The sequence below is a fragment of the Amphiprion ocellaris genome, chromosome 9 (assembly GCF_022539595.1).
Source record: "Amphiprion ocellaris isolate individual 3 ecotype Okinawa chromosome 9, ASM2253959v1, whole genome shotgun sequence".
Lineage (NCBI taxonomy): Eukaryota > Metazoa > Chordata > Actinopteri > Pomacentridae > Amphiprion > Amphiprion ocellaris.
In genome coordinates, this window is record NC_072774.1 from 23,068,782 (window position 1) to 23,086,266 (window position 17,485).

General features: G+C 43.2%; 2 protein-coding genes across 5 annotated transcripts; both read left to right on the top strand.

The window, feature by feature from the left end:
* The first annotated feature begins 43 nt into the window (after nucleotides 1-43).
* LOC111587981 (tetratricopeptide repeat protein 24) lies at nucleotides 44-6,299 on the top strand. Of its 2 annotated transcripts, XM_035942956.2 has the most exons (14): nucleotides 44-312; nucleotides 2,545-2,699; nucleotides 2,812-3,105; nucleotides 3,468-3,669; nucleotides 3,742-3,948; nucleotides 4,040-4,168; nucleotides 4,264-4,385; nucleotides 4,462-4,533; nucleotides 4,920-4,984; nucleotides 5,068-5,141; nucleotides 5,223-5,292; nucleotides 5,399-5,454; nucleotides 5,754-5,793; nucleotides 5,886-6,299. In XM_035942956.2, the coding sequence occupies exons 2-14, from the start codon at nucleotides 2,592-2,594 to the stop codon at nucleotides 5,995-5,997; spliced, it is 1,551 nt and encodes a 516-aa protein (XP_035798849.2). In that variant the 5' UTR covers nucleotides 44-312; nucleotides 2,545-2,591; the 3' UTR covers nucleotides 5,998-6,299. The 2 variants fall into 2 exon arrangements, with proteins under 2 accessions (XP_035798849.2, XP_054869841.1); XM_055013866.1 differs by lacking the exon at nucleotides 44-312 and having other exon boundaries at nucleotides 1,574-2,699.
* A 145-nt stretch (nucleotides 6,300-6,444) lies between these two features.
* On the top strand, nucleotides 6,445-16,751 carry gnrhr1 (gonadotropin releasing hormone receptor 1). Of its 3 annotated transcripts, XM_035942966.2 has the most exons (6): nucleotides 6,445-7,469; nucleotides 7,961-8,003; nucleotides 8,156-9,168; nucleotides 11,437-11,977; nucleotides 14,390-14,591; nucleotides 14,726-16,751. In XM_035942966.2, the coding sequence occupies exons 4-6, from the start codon at nucleotides 11,438-11,440 to the stop codon at nucleotides 15,103-15,105; spliced, it is 1,122 nt and encodes a 373-aa protein (XP_035798859.2). In that variant the 5' UTR covers nucleotides 6,445-7,469; nucleotides 7,961-8,003; nucleotides 8,156-9,168; nucleotide 11,437; the 3' UTR covers nucleotides 15,106-16,751. The 3 variants fall into 3 exon arrangements, with proteins under 3 accessions (XP_035798859.2, XP_035798855.2, XP_023153841.2); XM_035942962.2 differs by lacking the exon at nucleotides 8,156-9,168; XM_023298073.3 differs by lacking the exons at nucleotides 7,961-8,003; nucleotides 8,156-9,168.
* Nucleotides 16,752-17,485: the final 734 nt, after the last annotated feature.

The window sequence follows — 17,485 nt, forward strand, 5'->3', positions numbered from 1 at the left end:
CGTTGCATTGTGGTCCCTGGAGTTTCCTGCCGTTTGAGCCAAATTAAAGCTAACCTTCTCTATAATTTAAAACGTGTCATCTGTTATGAACTCACCTGGACACAGGCCATTGCTCAGGCTGTTTGCCAAACTGTTTCGTTGTTTTTATGTCTTGTCGCGAGAACTTTCTTGTTTCCATAGCAACCGAATCAACCTACAGCAGCTAGCAGAGGGTTAGCATGCCAAGTACGCAAGTACTAACGGTATAAAGGTAAACATGTAAACAGTGAACAGGTAAATATGGAGAAGAAGTTCTGCCTTCAGCCGGAGTCTGTGAGTGTTTGTGTAAAACTCACGTTAGCAGCTGTTTAACATCAAGTTAGCAGCTGTTTAACATCAGTTTAGCCACTAGTTAGCAGCTGTTTAGCAGCAACCATTGAATCACTAATATCTTTTAGGATTTATTGCTGGTCTTTGTTCAGGAGGTTTATTTCATTAAAGAATTCTTCACCTGTTTATTTACACCAACATTACCACTGCAGTACTCTGGAATACTTTTTTATTCGATAATAAATACCCAATTCAATACATATTACTATTGATATATTCTCAATATATACATAAATTATCATATAAGATATATAAATGTGGCATTATGAAATAAAAGCCCACAAGAAAAGTATTTATAGTCCTTTAAAAATGCCATTATTTAATGTATTAATATTTAATGTTTAAATATTTAATTGTGACTTTTTTTTAACCTCATATATTTCAAATTTTATGCTGAAGTCATGTTTTATTTTTCTTTTTAAAAATTTTGTAGTAGTAATTATGTATTTATTACATTTTGAATAAAACTACATTGTTGTACAAAACAAGAAAGCCCTGATGTCTTATTCCAGGGTCATTAAGTCAGATTGTTCCCCTCAGAGATCAATATTTTATTTTATTTAAGTTTTTTTTTTACTGAACATTGATTAATTATACCATAATTGAGGTCCAACTCTTCTGCCTCTTGGATGTTTGAATTTATTGCTTTTCTTTGTTTGATGCCTTAATGAACTGAATATTTTTAGCACTTTATGGACCAAACAACTGATCATATAATTGTTCATTAATATAGATCATTTTTATTCTGTCAGTGCTGCAGTCTGTTTACAGCTAACTGAAACTGTGTCTGGTTTCTTTGCTCATTTCAAGAATAAAACTGATTTAATAACAGGGTGAGATGAGCAGAACGTTGCAGGTTATCTGTTTTATATTTTGTTGCATCAACTTAAAACTGCATTTATTACCAGGTTTAAGGCAGATTTGTTGTTTTCTGTACACAGAACACAAAGAAGCAGTGAGCTCAGTATATTTAAAACACTGTCAGGAACCAAACTATAGCACCATATATATATATATATATATATATATATATATATATATATATATATATATATATATATATATATATATATATATATATATATATATATATATATATATATATATATATATATATATATATATGGTCAATTCCAGCTATGACACTATATTAATATACTGAGATTACTGTGAAGCATTCAGGTGTCAGTTCATCAGCAGGAGGGCTGCAGCTCCTGAAAGCTCTGAAAAAACCCTGAGCTCAATTGAGAATCTACAGAATAAAGTGTTATAATCTAAGAGTTATGTGCTGCTTCTTCCAGCAGGGGGCGCCATGAGCTGCAGCAAGCAGTAAGAAACATATAGCAGTGAGTGCAGCTCAGTGAAATATAACTGAGACATCAATTGATTCTAAACTGTTCCCTCGCAGTAATCAGATTACTTCTACAGTAGAGTATTGTCTCTGATATTAGATTATAAACCACCAGTTTAGATTCTATATTAAATTCAGGCTCTATAGCAGGAACTCAGTGGATCTAAAGTGAGTCCATGTTTCATTAGCTTCTTTGGTTCCTTCAGTCCTTCATAGGTCCACCTTTGTTTCTGATGACAGACTCAATCCTCCTCAGCATGGAGGAAACCAGAGTCCACTCATTTTTGCTCACATCTTCTCACAGTGTGTTCTTCATCTGCTCTAAGCTGGAGAGGTTGTGTTGCTCTATCTTTCTCTGGAAAATACCACAAAGGTTCTGTTAGCTTCAGGTCAGGATTCACACTGTCCAGGTTCCATTTCCACTTTGTTCTAGTGTAGAAGCTCTTGTGTGATGTTGTTCTTTGGAAGTTCTCCTGCTGGAATATCCCTCTTCTTCCAGCTTCTGCAGACTGGGACTCATCTTGTCAGCCAGTATTTTGATTTATCCTCAGACATTCATGGTGCATCTAGAAATTTCATCAACATGTTTTTCACTCATGCAGATCCATATCATCACACTCCCACCTCTGTGCTTCACGGTCAGGACGATGCATTCACTGTGGTGATCCTGGTCAGGTTCCCACCTAACATGCTGGACTCCGAATCCAACTAATTTATCTTTGTCTTTTTTGTGCTTCACATACTTCACTGATTTTTAGTTTTTATATAGTTTATAAAGGTTTATAAATATATATATACCATTATGACCACTCTGTCTCCTACAGATGAGGAAGAGGTGACGGTGAGGAGGAAGAGACAGGAGCTGAGGAAGATGAAGGACATCGAGGAGTTAACATCTGCTGGACACAAAGCTCTGCAGGAGGGACGGCTAGAGGATGCTCTGAGATGCTTCAAGGACGCACTGAAGGCTGCCACACAGGTGAGGGTGGATCCAACAAGTGAGAGTTAGAGGCGAGGGGTGGTGGTCTGTAGTAGTAGTAGTAGTATTTTTATTAATAATAGGATCTCCCATAATGCTCTGTTGTCCTCAGCTGCAGGATTCCCGGGTTCTGCGGGCCTGTTCCTTTAACCTTGGAGCGGCTTACGTGGAGGCAGGCCAACCTAAGAAAGGTCTTGACCTCCTGCGGCAGGCTCAGCCTGGTCCAAAGGCAGACCGCCTCCCAGATCTCCAGTTCAACCTGGGCCTGGCCCACAATGCGCTGGGACAGAGCTTAGAGGCCGCCACATTCTTCCTGCAGGCTGCTCAGCTGTACCGGTCGCAGGGAGACGGACGCAGTGAAGGAGACGCCTGTGTGGAGCTGAGCCACTGCTACAGCAGAACCCAGGTTAGAATCAGAACCAGGACTTCAACCAGAACCTAAACTGAATCAGAACAAGAAACTGATCCTGTATCAGAACTATATACAGGCATGTTTGTTACAGGTGTGTCAGGTCACAGGTGTGTCTGTTACAGGTGTGTCAGGTTGTAGGTGTGTCTGTTACAGGTGTGTCAGGCCGCAGGTGTGTCAGGTCACAGGTGAGTCTGTTACAGGTGCGTCAGGTCATAGGTGTGTCTGTTACAGGTGCGTCAGGTCATAGGTGTGTCTGATACAGGTGTGTCAGGTTGCAGGTGTCTCAGGTAACAGGTGTGTCTGTCACAGGTGCGTCAGGTCACAGGTGTGTCAGCTAACAGGTGTGTCTGTTACAGGACTGGTCTCAGGCGGTTCAGGGCTTCTTGCGGGCTGCAGAGAGTTACAAAATGGCGGCCATGTTAGATTCTGCAGCCACAGCACTGAAAGAAGCAGGAAGTCACATGATCCAATCAGATGAATTCAGCCAGGATGACATCAGTGCCATGTTGACAGAGTGTTTGAGTCTGACCAACAGCATCAGTGACCAGAGGATCCTTGGTAATCACCTTGAATAAACAGATCATCTTACGAATGAATTCACTGACTGATATCCACTCTGCTCTCATCCAGGTGAGCTGTACCTCTCAGTGGGCGTGTCCTACTGCCGGCTCAGGTGTTTTCAGGAGGGGGTGCAGTGTTTCCAGCTGGCTCTGGGTCCCGCTGCTCAGTGCCCCCCCCTGCTGGCCAGCGTGCTGCACAACCTAGGAGCCGCCCTCAACTCTATGGGCCAGTTCAGCCCTGCAGTGGGCTACCACAGGCTGGCTGCAGGCCTGTATGGTGAGACAACACACCTGTATACGTGTCATACACCTCTAACACGCATCTGTAAACCTGTATGTATGTGTGTGTGTGTATGTGTTTTGTACAGGCTCTCTGGGTTGCCGTGGTGACCAGGCTCGATGTTTTACAAACTTGGCGTTTGCCTGCAGTCAGCTGGGTGATGAAGAGGAGGCAGTGGAGAGCTTCATCCTTGCTCTGCAGGGCTTCAGAGACACAGGTGATAACCATCTGTGTGTCTACAGCTGCTTGTCCACATCTGTCTATCTACACCTGACTTTCTACATCTGTCGGTCTACACTTGTTTGTGTGTAGAGGATCACCTGGCTCAGGTTCAGGTGTGTGAATCACTGGCTGAATGTTACCTGAAGCAGAGGAAGCAGCAGAGAGCTGTCCAGCTCTACAAACAGGCTCTGAGCACGCTCTCTCACTGCCAGGTAACAACAACACAAAGTGAACTTACCAGTGCTGACTTCATTCTAACCAATCACAACTCACCTGGTTGACTTTCAGGACAGTGGTGGTGTTCAGGACCGACTGGTGGAGCGACTGACTGCAGTTCTGAAGATGAGTGTTGGGCTGCAGGTCTGACAGCAACACAGTACAGCAACACAACACCACAACAACACCTACAACAGAACAACACCACAACACTACAAAAGCTACAAAGCTACAATACCACACCAACTCAACACAACACCTACAACTACACAGCTACACTACAAAGCCACAACAAGACAATAATACAACAACTACATCAATGTTACAACACCTCAACACTACAGGAGGTACAGCAACACCTATAACAACACAACACTACAATAACACCTACAACACAACGCGACCCACACTTTTGATCCAAACACTATCCATTGAAAACAGCTCAGTGCTGATCAACTGATAACTCATTAGTATAATATGTTATTATATAAACAGTCTGATTAACAGCTGATGTTTTTTCTGTCATTCAGAGGCCAGTCAGGCCACGCCCACTCAGACCACACCCACAAAGTTCACCTGTTGGACAGAATGTCAGGTAACTGTCATTGTGACACACCTGAGCCAAACATTGGTCAATTGATTGATCAGTTTTGTCTTCATGCTTTACCTCTCTCACAGAAAGGGTGACATCACACACAGTCCAGGCACAGCAGCCAATCAGCAGTCAGATGAGCAGAGAGGGGAGGGGTCAGGTGAGTCTCATCTGTTTCAGGTAGACGCTGGTCTGACAATTTGGGGAAATCTAATATTTTCTTTGCTTTAATATCAAACAGGTAGGCAGGGTGCAGGGGGCAAAAGCATTGATACCCCTGAATACATGAGTGTAGCATCTGGACAGAACAGGTAACACACACACTACACTGTCACTGCTTCACGTCCATGGACCTCAGGTGGACAACATCCTCTGGAACACACTTGTTCACCTGAACATTTGTTTCTGTGTTTCCAGTTCAAACCAGTCAGACCAGCTGCAGCACAAGGAATCACTACCGCCAGATACACCTGGTATACCTTGTAAACACACGATACACCTGGTGAACACCTGGTACACCTGGTGAACATGTGATACACCTCGTAAACACACGATTCACCTGGTGAACACCTGATACACCTGGTGAACATGTCATACACTTCGTAAACACATGAATGACCTGGTGAACATCTCATACACCTGGGTAACATCTGATATAGTTAGTGAATATCTTTTGAAGACCTGGTGAACACCTAGTAAACATCTGATATATCAGAAGTAGAACTTGATGAGAACAGTGTCCAAGTGGTGACATACCTGTGTGTGTTTGCAGGTGAGCTGTGGTCGGACAGAGGGAACTCTCACTTTGACAGGTGACTGTCACCTGTCAATCAAAATGTATTTATGACATGTTTTATTTCAATGAAACATCCTGCTAAATGTTCATGTTGTTCTTTTCTTTTAGTGACACTTCATTGGTTCAGCAGGCCGAGGCCACACCCAACAGCTCAAGGGATGTCAGAGAGGCCACACCCCTTTTGTCCAGGTGGAAGTCTCGGTTCTGTTTGCTGATGTAACACTCTGCTGTCTGCGGACTGATCCGTTTACTGATTGTGTATTGATTAATGACATTATCAGTCGGACTCTGGTTTCCTTGGAAACACCGAAGGAGGAGTACTCCTGAGTACGTCTAACGGTTTCTGAGGATTTCTAAGGATTTCTAGGCACAGGTGGATTTTGCTTATGTAGCGACTAATGCAGCAGTGCTTAGGTCCTTTCAGACATAAACTCTGCTGTGTTAATCTCACAAAATCTGAATATTTCACTCGATGTCTGAATGATTTTCCTGCTCATGTTTCTATAAAAGTCATATCAACAATCAGAGGTCACACCAAGGTAAGATTTTACTATCAACACAAGTCTGAACTGCAGCGTTGTATTAACAGATCGACACACACAAGTGTTTGTATTTCGAGTTCTGTGAAGGGATTTGAAGGATTTTTTTTTTTTTAACTTTTCAGCATCAATATTGATCCAAAAACATCACAGAGGTGGAATACAACACAGCTTTCACTTTGCTTTACAAAACTACTTATTTTTGGGCTGCAAATTGAAATGGCCTTAAAAAATTAAAGATAAGTACAATAAAAACAGACACCAACAGCTGAAAGATTAATGATGCTCACCATTAATGCTATAATCGGAGTTCTTTATCACCTGTCTGACTTGACTGTTACTGCAGGAAATAGGATAAAGATTGAGGATAATTGTTGTGCTTCAGTTTAAAATGTATTTGTGTTAGAAAGAAGAAATAAAATATGCCTTATCACATGTAACTTTTTTATTCTGCGGTAAAACTGATTGACATTAAACCTAGTAAAACCTACAGACTCTTATTTTGACATTAAACGGTGAGTAAAACCTGCTGATGCTGCAGAAATTTTTCTGTATTTACACAGAGAAAAACTAAAAATACAAACCAGAAAATTGTCCAGATTAAAGTCTCCTGAATCAGAATAATTCACATAAATACTGATGCAGCAGGACAGGATTCATTTACTGATGATTTAATGATGATTTATTGATGGGTGGTTACTGTACCAGCTTTACCTTCAGATCAGAATCTGCCGTTGAACTGAATCCTCAGCAGGAAGCTCAAACACACACACACACACGCACACACACACACACACACACACACACACACACACACACACACACACACACACACACACACACACACACACACACACACACACACACACACACACACACACACACACACACATGCTGATACACAGCTGTAGCTCCTCCTCTGTGCTGCAGTGTGTTTCTCTCTTTTCTTCTTCTCTTCAGTGTTTCAGCTGCAGCTGCTGAGGATCCTGAACCTGATCATCCTGGTTCTGTGGATCATCCTGGTTCTGTGGATCATACCTGTTCTGGAGGTTCTCCTGGGTTCTCTGTGTTTTCCTGTTGTGTTGAAGAAAACATGAGGAGCAGGGGAGGAGAACCGAGGAGTCCGACGTGAGGAGGAGAAGCTGCTGAGCAGGTAGAACACAGAATTGTTGTTGTTTGAAGCTTTTATTGTGTTGAGCTGCTGCAGGTTTCACTTCACCTAATGATCTGATGATTTCATCAATGAGAAGCAAACAGAATCCAATCAGAACCTGAATGGAGCTTCATGGCTCTAATCCAACAGTTTTTCTGTTGCTGTATCAGCATCGGTTTTCTGACGAGATCCTGCAGCAGATTAGAATATTTAATGAAGTACATCTACTGCAGCAAATTTACTCAGTTACTTTATTTATATTTTTAAGTACTGAGTTACTTTGCAGTCATAAAGGAATGAAAAGCTTTGTATGTCAGGGTGGTTGCTATGGTGATAATAGCGATAATAATAAAGACAATGAGAACAAGTGAATGAAAAACTGAGTTTTCAAAAGTGAACTCAATGATAAAATGTATTTTCTGCCCGTTTCTCTGTACTGAGCTACACCTGAAGGCTGAATGTTCTCCTTTTCTCTGTTCTACATGCATCAGACACTTAGAACACACCCAGACCTGTGAGAACAGTCTTGATCAGGTGAGTTCTTCAGTCCTGACAGTCACACTTTAATCTTTAACCTGCAGGAACCAGGTCTCTTAAAACAACCTTTAAATTCTGACTAAAGTTTGTAGCTGAACAAGAACAAGTTGAACTAAACACAGTGTGATGTTCTTCTTCTCATGTCTCAGTGGAACCTTCTGGTCTTTTCAAGGCGGCCAAACCTTTAAACACAACAGAAATCGTTCTTGTGGAACCTGATTTGAGAACTGTACCTTTAGAACTTTTCTGAAGAACCGCCTCTGATGAACTTCTTTCAGGAACCGTCACTGTGGTCGGACAGAGGGAACTCTCAGTTTGACGGGTGTAAAACCTCTTTTGAAGAACTGTCTCAGGAGAACCTCTTTCAGGAACATCGCCGCAGAACTTCTTTTCGGAAAGTCCCTGTAGAACCACTTCTAGGGTAGTTTTCAGAGAGAACAAAGTTCCTCCTCCAAGGTCGGTTCTTCTGGCCGGTTCTGAAACACTGCTGTGTGGACCTGGATGCTGATTGGTTAAAGCCAAAGACGACAGGTGGTCATACTCCCCTGTGGATCCACAGTGGTTGTTGTTCTACTGTCAGTTCTGTAGAACATACAGCAGCAGGTGGTAACTTCGGGTCATGTGGTTTATCGATATGAGTCCAAAACATTTACAGAACCTTTGTATTCTCACAGACACAATGGTTTAACACCAGAATCAATGGACCTGTTCAGGTCCGGATTCACTCTGATTCTGGTTCTGGCTGTAGATAAATGAGTCAGCAGACTTCCCAGCATGCAATGCTGTCCAGCAAATTATAAGCAAACCTTTAAAATGTCTCAAATATCTTAAAACCAAACTTGGTTAACTTTGTTAACCAACTGAAACCAGACTTAGTGTGTCTACAGAGAAACTTGCAGAGGCTCAGGTTGACTCTTTAATGGTCAGCTGTTGTCAGCCATGTTGGATGCAGACATGTGACCTCAGAGTTCTCTGACAGAAATCAGTTTGCTAAGTTGCAGGACCAATAGGAGCTCAGCTTCCATAAAAATTCATGTGTCTGAGTCATGTGGTCATATGACCTATTACCTCACACCTTGCTCTGACAGTGGCCGGGATCAGCCAATGAGCTGCTGCGGGCGGAGCCTAAAGCTTTGCAGTGATGCACATGGAGGTTGTCAAGGTGAAATCATCAACACACACACACACACACACAGACACACTCTCTCTCTCACACACACACACACACACACACACACACATACACACACACACACACACTGGTCGGGTTACAGCACTGAAGACCTGCAGTTATTTTTGGCTTGAGGGTTGCTGCATGTGTGTCCGTATCAATGTGAGGACCTGCCTCCCTACTGAAAAACACCATAAAGTAGATTATTAAATTTAGATTGATTTGATGTTGATTACGTGTTGGATTAACATTAATTAAATGTTACATTACTGTTCATTACATGTTAGATTGTTGTCGTGGACTTCAGGTCGACAGTGACTGCACATTAATCAATGTGAAGTGATGTAAACAGAGCGATCAATACAACCTAATTAAAGGATTAGTTTGTGTGAGCTCCCAGCATGCTTTGCTTTATTCTGGTAAACTCTGGTAGTGTTATTCTTCTGTCAGTGTTTGATGGACTCAAAGGTTCTGATCCTGATCCTTGTAAAGTGATGAGCTGCAGTCATTTGACAGAAGCGGCTGTTGGTTTATTATAGTGTTTGCTGTTGCAGCTGAAAGCATCAGAATCATTTAAAGTTAAATTCTGTTTACAGTCAGAGCAGCAGAAAAACGTTTCAGATACTTTAAAACCAGGTTTTACTCTCTCAGGTGGGAACGGATGGACTGATCAGCTGCTGTAACATCAGTGGAGCTGCAGATTCTGTTCATTAATATGTACAACTGAACTTTGAAACAGCTCAGCTGGAGGTTTCGCAGGAAAAAACTCCGGTTCTGTTCAGACTCTAGCTCTAGTTCTCGGTTCTGGTTCAGGGAAGATCTGCTTTAATCCAGAGAACATTCTAGAGGAAACAGGAGGTTTCAATGATTAATGTTTACTAATGGCTGCAGAAAATCAATCTATAGTCCAGAGAACAATCATGTTCTGACTGAAAAGACAAAAAATCTGATCAAATGTTTGACTTGATCAGATTTCAATCATGTAAGTTTAACTTAAATTATGTGATTTTTTCTGATAATAATTACATAAACAACTATTTATACAGAAACACTCAATTGTCTCATAACTTTGCTTCAGAAAATGTTCACAGCTGATTTAACTTTAAACCTTCTTCTCTGTTGTCGGTTCTGGTAACTCAGCAGCTCCAGTGATCAGCTGTTTTCATTTACCAAACATGATTTAGATCATCAGATAATTTTCACCAGGAAAATGTTCAGGAAGGAAAACTAGAACCACCATCTGTCCTAAACCAGAACCATATCCGTTCTAAAACAGAACCGGGTCAGTGGTTTTTCACAATTTTTGGCCAGAGCAGCAGGAATTGAACCTGTCGAGGTTCTGCTCACCATCAGCTGCCTCTTCCTTGGACGCTGCGCATCTGTTTCCATGGAAACCCTTTGTGTTCTGCAGCCCGTTAACAAGACCCTTATCTGGGATCTTTGATGAGTGCCGACAGACTCAAAGTCTCCTTCCAGTTAGAGCTGATGGGCAGAAGATCTCTGTCCAATCAGAGCTGACCGACAGGAAGACAGCAGATAAAACAGCAGACAGAAAGGTGATCTCCAGCGTCCAATCAGAGCACAGCAGGTGAATCTGCTTCAGTCAGACAGGAACATAAAGAAACTGACCTGCTGATCTCAGAACAAAACCTGCAGCTTCTGTCACACTAAGGGGACAATAACTGTGTCTCAACCTGAGGTTCACGGGCTGCAACCTGAGCTAGAGGGTCCAAAGAGGAAGAACACTGAAACTCTGATTATACTGTATTTGTAAGAGATGTTTTTTTCTCTTATTTTACAACGTCAGTTTTTGGTGCCTAGCTTCTGAAATAATACAGTTGTCTTTATACAATGTACAACAATAAATATAGTTTACATCTATACATATTAGATGTACATATTACATCTAATATGGATGTTTACATATAACTTTACAGAAAAATCTTGTACATTTAATAGATCTCTGTTTTTCAAAACTACAAGAAAGAATAAAATAAAGGAAAATAAAAAGGAAAAATTATGTCAATTTACTTTTTTTTTTTACTGAGACAGTCGAGTCTCACCTCTATAGTTTCTAATTGTTTGTACAGGCTCCTACTGGGAGATAAACTCAGTAAATGTGGGCTGAAATTTTAGTAGATGTACAGACGATGTGCAGCTTTTTGTTTCTGCAGCATAGAGAAGAGTTTCACCTGAAAGGAGGACATCCGAATGAGTTTAACTGTTCCTGGAATGCTCGTCTCTTCTTCTTCTCTGCAGGATGGCAGGGAACTGGTCCGTCCTGAGGCTGTCATCGCTGGCTCCACCCACCAGCGCTGTGATCCCGCCCTCTCCCAACACCTCCCAGTACCCCCCCCTCTCAGACTGGGAGACTCCCAGCTTTACCCGAGCCGCTCAGTTTAGGGTCGGAGCCACCTTAGTCCTCTTCCTGTTCGCCGCCTGCAGTAACCTCGCCCTATTGGTCAGCGTGTGGCGTGGGCGTGGCCGGCGGCTGGCGTCTCACCTGCGGCCGCTGATGCTGAGCCTGGCGTCGGCCGACCTGATGATGACGTTCGTGGTGATGCCGCTGGACGCAGTGTGGAACGTGACGGTTCAGTGGTATGGTGGTGACGCACTCTGCAAGCTGCTCTGCTTCCTGAAGCTGTTCGCCATGCACGCCTCCGCCTTCATCCTCGTCGTCATCAGCCTCGACCGCCAGCACGCCATCCTGCACCCGCTGGATGCTCTGAGCGCGCACCGCAGGAACAGACGCATGCTGCTGCTCGCCTGGGGCCTCAGCCTGCTGCTCGCATCACCACAGGTAGACATCAGCAGATAGATGTCAGGACAGGTACACGTCAGCAGTTAGACATCCGCAGGTAGATGTCAGCAGGTAGATGTCAGGACAGGTAGACGTCAGCACAGGTAAATGTCAGCACAGGTGGACGTCAGCAGGTAGACGTCAGCAACTAGACATTAGCAGGTAGACGTCAGCACAGGTAGATGTCAGCAGGTAGATGTCAGTACAGGTAGATGTCAGCACAGATAGACGTGAGCACAGGTAAACATCAGCAGGTAGATGTTCAAAGGAGCTAATAATAATAATAATAATAATAATAATAATAATAATAATAATAATAATAATAATAAATTTTATTTGTATGGCGCTTAGGCTGCACAGTAGCGTAGTGGTTAGCACTTTCGCCTTGCAGCGAGAAAATCCCGTTTGCATCCCGGTCTTCCCGGGATCTTTCTGCATGGAGTTTGCATGTTCTCCCTGTGCATGCGTGGGTTTTCTCCGGGTACTCTGGTTTCCTCCCACAGTCCAAAAATATGCTGAGGTTAATTGATCATTCTAAATTGCCCGTAGGTGTGAATGTGTGAGTGATTGTTTGTCTCTGTATGTAGCCCTGCGACAGACTGGTGACCTGTCTAGGGTGTCCCCTGCCTTCGCCCGAGTCAGCTGGGATAGGCTCCAGCCCCCCCACGACCCTAATGAGGATTGAGCGGTGTATAGATGATGGATGGATGGATGGCGCTTTTCTGGACACTGAAAGACACTTTACAGGCAGGAAATAAAAGGAAAAACAGTCAAATAAAAGAGAGCAAGTATAAAAACATAAAACAGTTAGACATTAAAAGTGATCTTGAAAAGGTGGTTTTTATAGGAAATTTAAATGTGTGGAGGTCTAAGCACTCTCACATGTGTATTGGGAAAGAGTTCTAGAGGGTGGGAGCAGCAACAGAGAAAGCTCTGTCCCCTCGGGTTCGGTGCTTGGTTCTGAGCGGGTGTGGGTGAGGAGACGGGCGGCAGAGTTTTGGATGAGTTGAAGTTTATTGAGAAGTTTGGAGGGTAGATCATAGAGGAGGCTATTGCAGTGGTCGAGTCTGGAGGTGATGAAGACATGGATCAGGGTTTCAGCTGCAGGGAGGGACACATATCTGGTGACAGGCAATGTTTTTTGATGGAGAAAGGCTGTTTTTATGACATGTTTGATGTGCTGTTCAAAAGTGAGGTGGGTGTCAATGATTAGTCCAAGGTTGTGGGTGTGAGAGGAGGGAGTCAGGGATGAACTGTCAACATTGAGGCAGAAGGGATGGAAGGACTGGGTGAAGGATTTGGAGCCAATGGTCATGAGGTCAGATTTGTCGGAGTTGAGCTGAAGGTAGTTAGTTTGCATCCAGGATTTTATTTCAGAGAGGCAGTCTGAGAGGGTGAAGAGGGTGATCGATTTGGTTGAGATGTATAGTTGGATGTCATCGACGTAGCAGTGAAATTGGAGACTGTGATGACGGATGATGTTACCAAGGGGGAGGACGTAAAGGATGAAGAGCAGAGGACCATGCACCGAACCTTGGGGGATGCCTTGTGCTAGGGGAGTAGTGGAGGAGGAGTGGTTATTGACATGGATGAATTATGGTCGAGGTAGGCAAGGTAGACATCAGTAAGTAGATGCTGTGTAAAATAATCCAATAATGAATAATTGTTATTGATTCTGAGCTCAGTTTCTCTAAAGTGTCTTCAGTCTCCATTTTGGGTTGAACCTGACTCTTTAACATTAACAGCAAGTAAACACATGCAGCTTCCGATTAGTCTCATCTGGTTATTAAATGAGTTTCAGGAAAGAAATCAGAGACAATTTCTGTCACAAATTAACTGAAGCTTCAGCAGCATCTTCAAACAGAACTGGTCTGATTATTGATCTGAGGAGGAGTTTCTCTGCAGTATTGGTGAAGCTGCAGCTGACCGTTCTGCTGCTGCATAAACATGTATGAGATGATAATGAGGACGAGCTGAAGGTCGCACTGCCAAGCTGCAGCGACGCATACAGTCATTATAAGCTGGTCACATGGTCACACATCTTTCAGAATCCTCCTGAGGCTTCTTGATGCTCTGTGGTCTGGACAGTTGAGATAGAGGGCACCTGTCCTCAGAGTCCTTCTGTCTCTGCTGCTGGCCCCAGGTGATCCAGGGGAAAGGTCCAGCAGTAACTCCTGCGTCAGCTGCCTGAGCGTTAAATCCCTGCAGGAATGTTCTGATGGATGGATTAAATGTGTGGAACCTCCTGCTGTTAGCTCAGGCTAACAACCCCCTTGGTTTCAATAAGGAATGCTAGCAATGCTAAGAGAACAGCAGTTTAAACAAACTGAGCTCAGCAGCAGAAAACCAGAGAAGGAGGTTCATCTGATAAAGACAGGGTTATTAAATGTCTGTCTGTCTGCCTGTCTGCAGCTCTTCATCTTCAGGACCATCTCCGTGGACTCGGTAAACTTCACTCAGTGTGCGTCTCACGGCAGCTTCAGGCATCGTTGGCAGGAAACCGTCTACAACATGTTTCACTTCATCACGCTGTACGTTGTCCCCCTGCTGGTGATGAGCTGCTGCTACAGCCGCATCCTGCTGCACATCCACCAGCAGCACTTGAGGAACAAAGGTAACTAGACCTGGAACTACAAATGAAACTACTCCTGAACTCCTCCTACACGCAACCATCATACATCCTCCTGATTGGCTGTCGTCCGTGTGGACACAGTGTGACATCACTGACATAGCCCCTCCCTCTCTCAGCAGGTGAGTCTCACCTGCGTCGCAGTGGCACCGACATGATCCCAAAGGCGCGGATGAAGACGCTGAAGATGACGGTGGTGATCGTGCTGTCCTTTGTGGTGTGCTGGACGCCATACTACCTGCTGGGGATCTGGTACTGGTTCCAGCCCGACATGCTTCAAGTCACACCTGAGTACGTGCATCACGCCCTTTTCGTGTTCGGGAACCTGAACACCTGCTGCGACCCTGTCATCTACGGCTTCTACACGCCGTCCTTCAGGGCCGACCTCGCTGCCTGCTGCCACCGCCGGCCGAGGAGCGACACCTCGCCGCGATCCGTGGACCGACCGTCCGCCAGGCAGAGCCCTCACAGCGGCGAGCGGCAGGCTGCAGCAGACTGACGCCGGCCAATCAGAGAGCAGCGGTGTGCCATGTGACAGCAGGGACTTCCTTTGTTTAAAGTGCAGGTTTTTGTTCAGAGGGGATTTTTGAGATTATTTTATTTTTCTTTGAGCAGATTTAATCACACAGAATCAAACTAAATGAAGTGTTGTAAAGCATTTGACTGTTTTTCACTTCTGTTTCAGAGCTGAAGCTGCATCTTTAATGGTCACAGATGAATTTAAAACCATTAACAGAATTTGATTCTTCATTTGTGTCTTGACCTTGTTAAATTAATTTAAGTCTTTCATCTGCCATCACGTCCTGAATCCGTTCACAGCCTCACTGACTTTTTTATTCATGGCAGGTTTATGATAAATTCACATGTAATAAATGTTGAATCGTGCCTCTTCAGCCTTTTCCTCCAGTAAACTTCTGGACGGTCAAACAGCTGGAAACTGAGTGATGAAACCTTTCTGCTGCCATTTGGTAAAGATCTGAAGACGATCATGAGGAATAAAAAACAGAAATTCATCAAAGTGAATCTGAATGTTTAGATGATCGTCAGATCAAAGAATCTCACTGAACTTACTTGGTCTTTAAAACAGAAAACCTCATATTTCATGTCGTGCTGTAGAGGAATAAACTCTGGTTTAATCACTAAAACAAGGATTTGATTCCTTATCAGCACACTGTCAGTGGGCAGGTTGCTGCTCAGAGGTTGTTTCCTGTAATGAAGAGATTTTAAAAACAGCAAAAGTCTTGTAAAACAGCACATTTATACCTGAAGTCTGCTGCTGAGTCGGGTTTAGGTTTGTGTAAAGTTTGTTCATCCTGCAGGACGAAGCATCAGATCAGCTGAAGAAACAAGTGAAACTGATGGAACCAAACCAAAGCTGAGAATAACACAATGCTGCATCATCTTTCTGTTTTGTTAAAGCTCCTGAACACAGAAACTCTGGAGCAGCTTCATGTTCTTACCTCCAGTTTGTTCTTAACACTTCATCTCCAAGAAACCATGTTCGTCATTTTCACCAGTGGACCCTGTTTCCATGGAGAAGCAGCTGGCCAGAGGTGTGACGTGATTTAAATTTAAATCTGCATCCATTGCATTCAGATGAGTTCCTGCAGCATGTCTGGATTTCAGCTTTACATCTGGCATTTGTGGTGACATTTCAGGAATCGATGCAGCCATGATTATTCTGCAACAATAGTGATGGAGAACAAGGTGAAAAAATAAGTGTTTAAATGCTTTAAACTGTAATTTATTAAATAATTTATTGTTAATTTTCAGATTTCCAAAGCACTGATAAATTACAGATAATACCTAGAAAAGGGCGGTGTGGTGGTTCAGTGGTTGTCACTGTGTCCTCACAGCTAGAAGGTTCTGGATAGAATCTGGTTCTGGTCTTTATGTGGGAGTTTCCTTGTTCTCCCTGTTGGGTTTTCTCCTGATGATTCTAAACCATACAGATTATTAAGTGGAGAGATGATGGATGGATTTATCTAGTAAAGAAAATGATTTACATGTTGAGTGTAACAAAACTGTACATTTTGTCCACATCGCATGTCTGTATTATTATAGCAATTTGTATTTTTGTTTCGAACTGAAAAACCATGTTGTTATTGTATTTAAATCCAATAAAAATATCAATATTTAACTTGAGAGTTTAATATCTCTGCACTGCATTGAGTAAATACATGCATTACTGCCTCTAGTCTGTCCATTAATGTTCTCACTTCACGAAAAAACATTTCATTGTGTTTTTTGTCACAAACTGTAAAATAAAAGCTGCTCATATACTCAACCTGTGACAGCTAGTTAACCCCGCAGTGATATGACGGCATGGATATGATCCAGGTGCTGCTTCACAGATAACTAACCAGTGGTGCTGCAGTTTAAACTGTCAATCACAGCAGCAGACAACAAGTTCTCCTGAATGGGGCAGGACAGCAGCAGCTTATTGGTTTTCAGAGTGAAACAGGCTGTTTAGTTGAAGTGTTTGACTTCTTTGTCATGATGATGGTGGAAGACCTGAAGGGCGAATTTCGGTGGATGCAGAATCAGCGAACACGAACAAACAGGTGAGCAGACAGGTGAGCATTTACAGACGTGTTTCATGTTTGAGCTACTGAACAGCAGCCCAAGATTTTACCTGCACAGAAAAGATTACAGTCCAAGACAGAAACACAGTGATGCAAACACTTTCACTCAACAGATGAAATGAAACTCTGTGATTGGATGTTTTGGCTGAAAGTTAACTACAACAGTCTCATGTTCCTGAGCTTCAAACTTCAACTTCAGTAATCTCCATCCATCCACCCATTTTCTTGCTCTTATCTGGGTCGCAGAGGCAGCAGACAAAGCCGGCCATTCCAGATGTCCCTCCCTCCAGCAAC

Coding starts and splice junctions, on each gene's coding strand:
- gnrhr1 (XM_035942966.2), top strand. CDS start 11,438: ATGGCAGGGAACTGGTCCGTCCTGAGGCTGTCATCGCTGGCTCCACCC. Junction 11,978..14,389: donor TGCTGCTCGCATCACCACAG/GTAGACATCAGC, acceptor GCCTGTCTGCAG/CTCTTCATCTTCAGGACCAT. Junction 14,592..14,725: donor GCAGCACTTGAGGAACAAAG/GTAACTAGACCT, acceptor TCCCTCTCTCAG/CAGGTGAGTCTCACCTGCGT.
- LOC111587981 (XM_055013866.1), top strand. CDS start 2,523: ATGACCACTCTGTCTCCTACAGATGAGGAAGAGGTGACGGTGAGGAGG. Junction 3,949..4,039: donor GCTGGCTGCAGGCCTGTATG/GTGAGACAACAC, acceptor TGTTTTGTACAG/GCTCTCTGGGTTGCCGTGGT. Junction 5,794..5,885: donor GGGAACTCTCACTTTGACAG/GTGACTGTCACC, acceptor CTTTTCTTTTAG/TGACACTTCATTGGTTCAGC.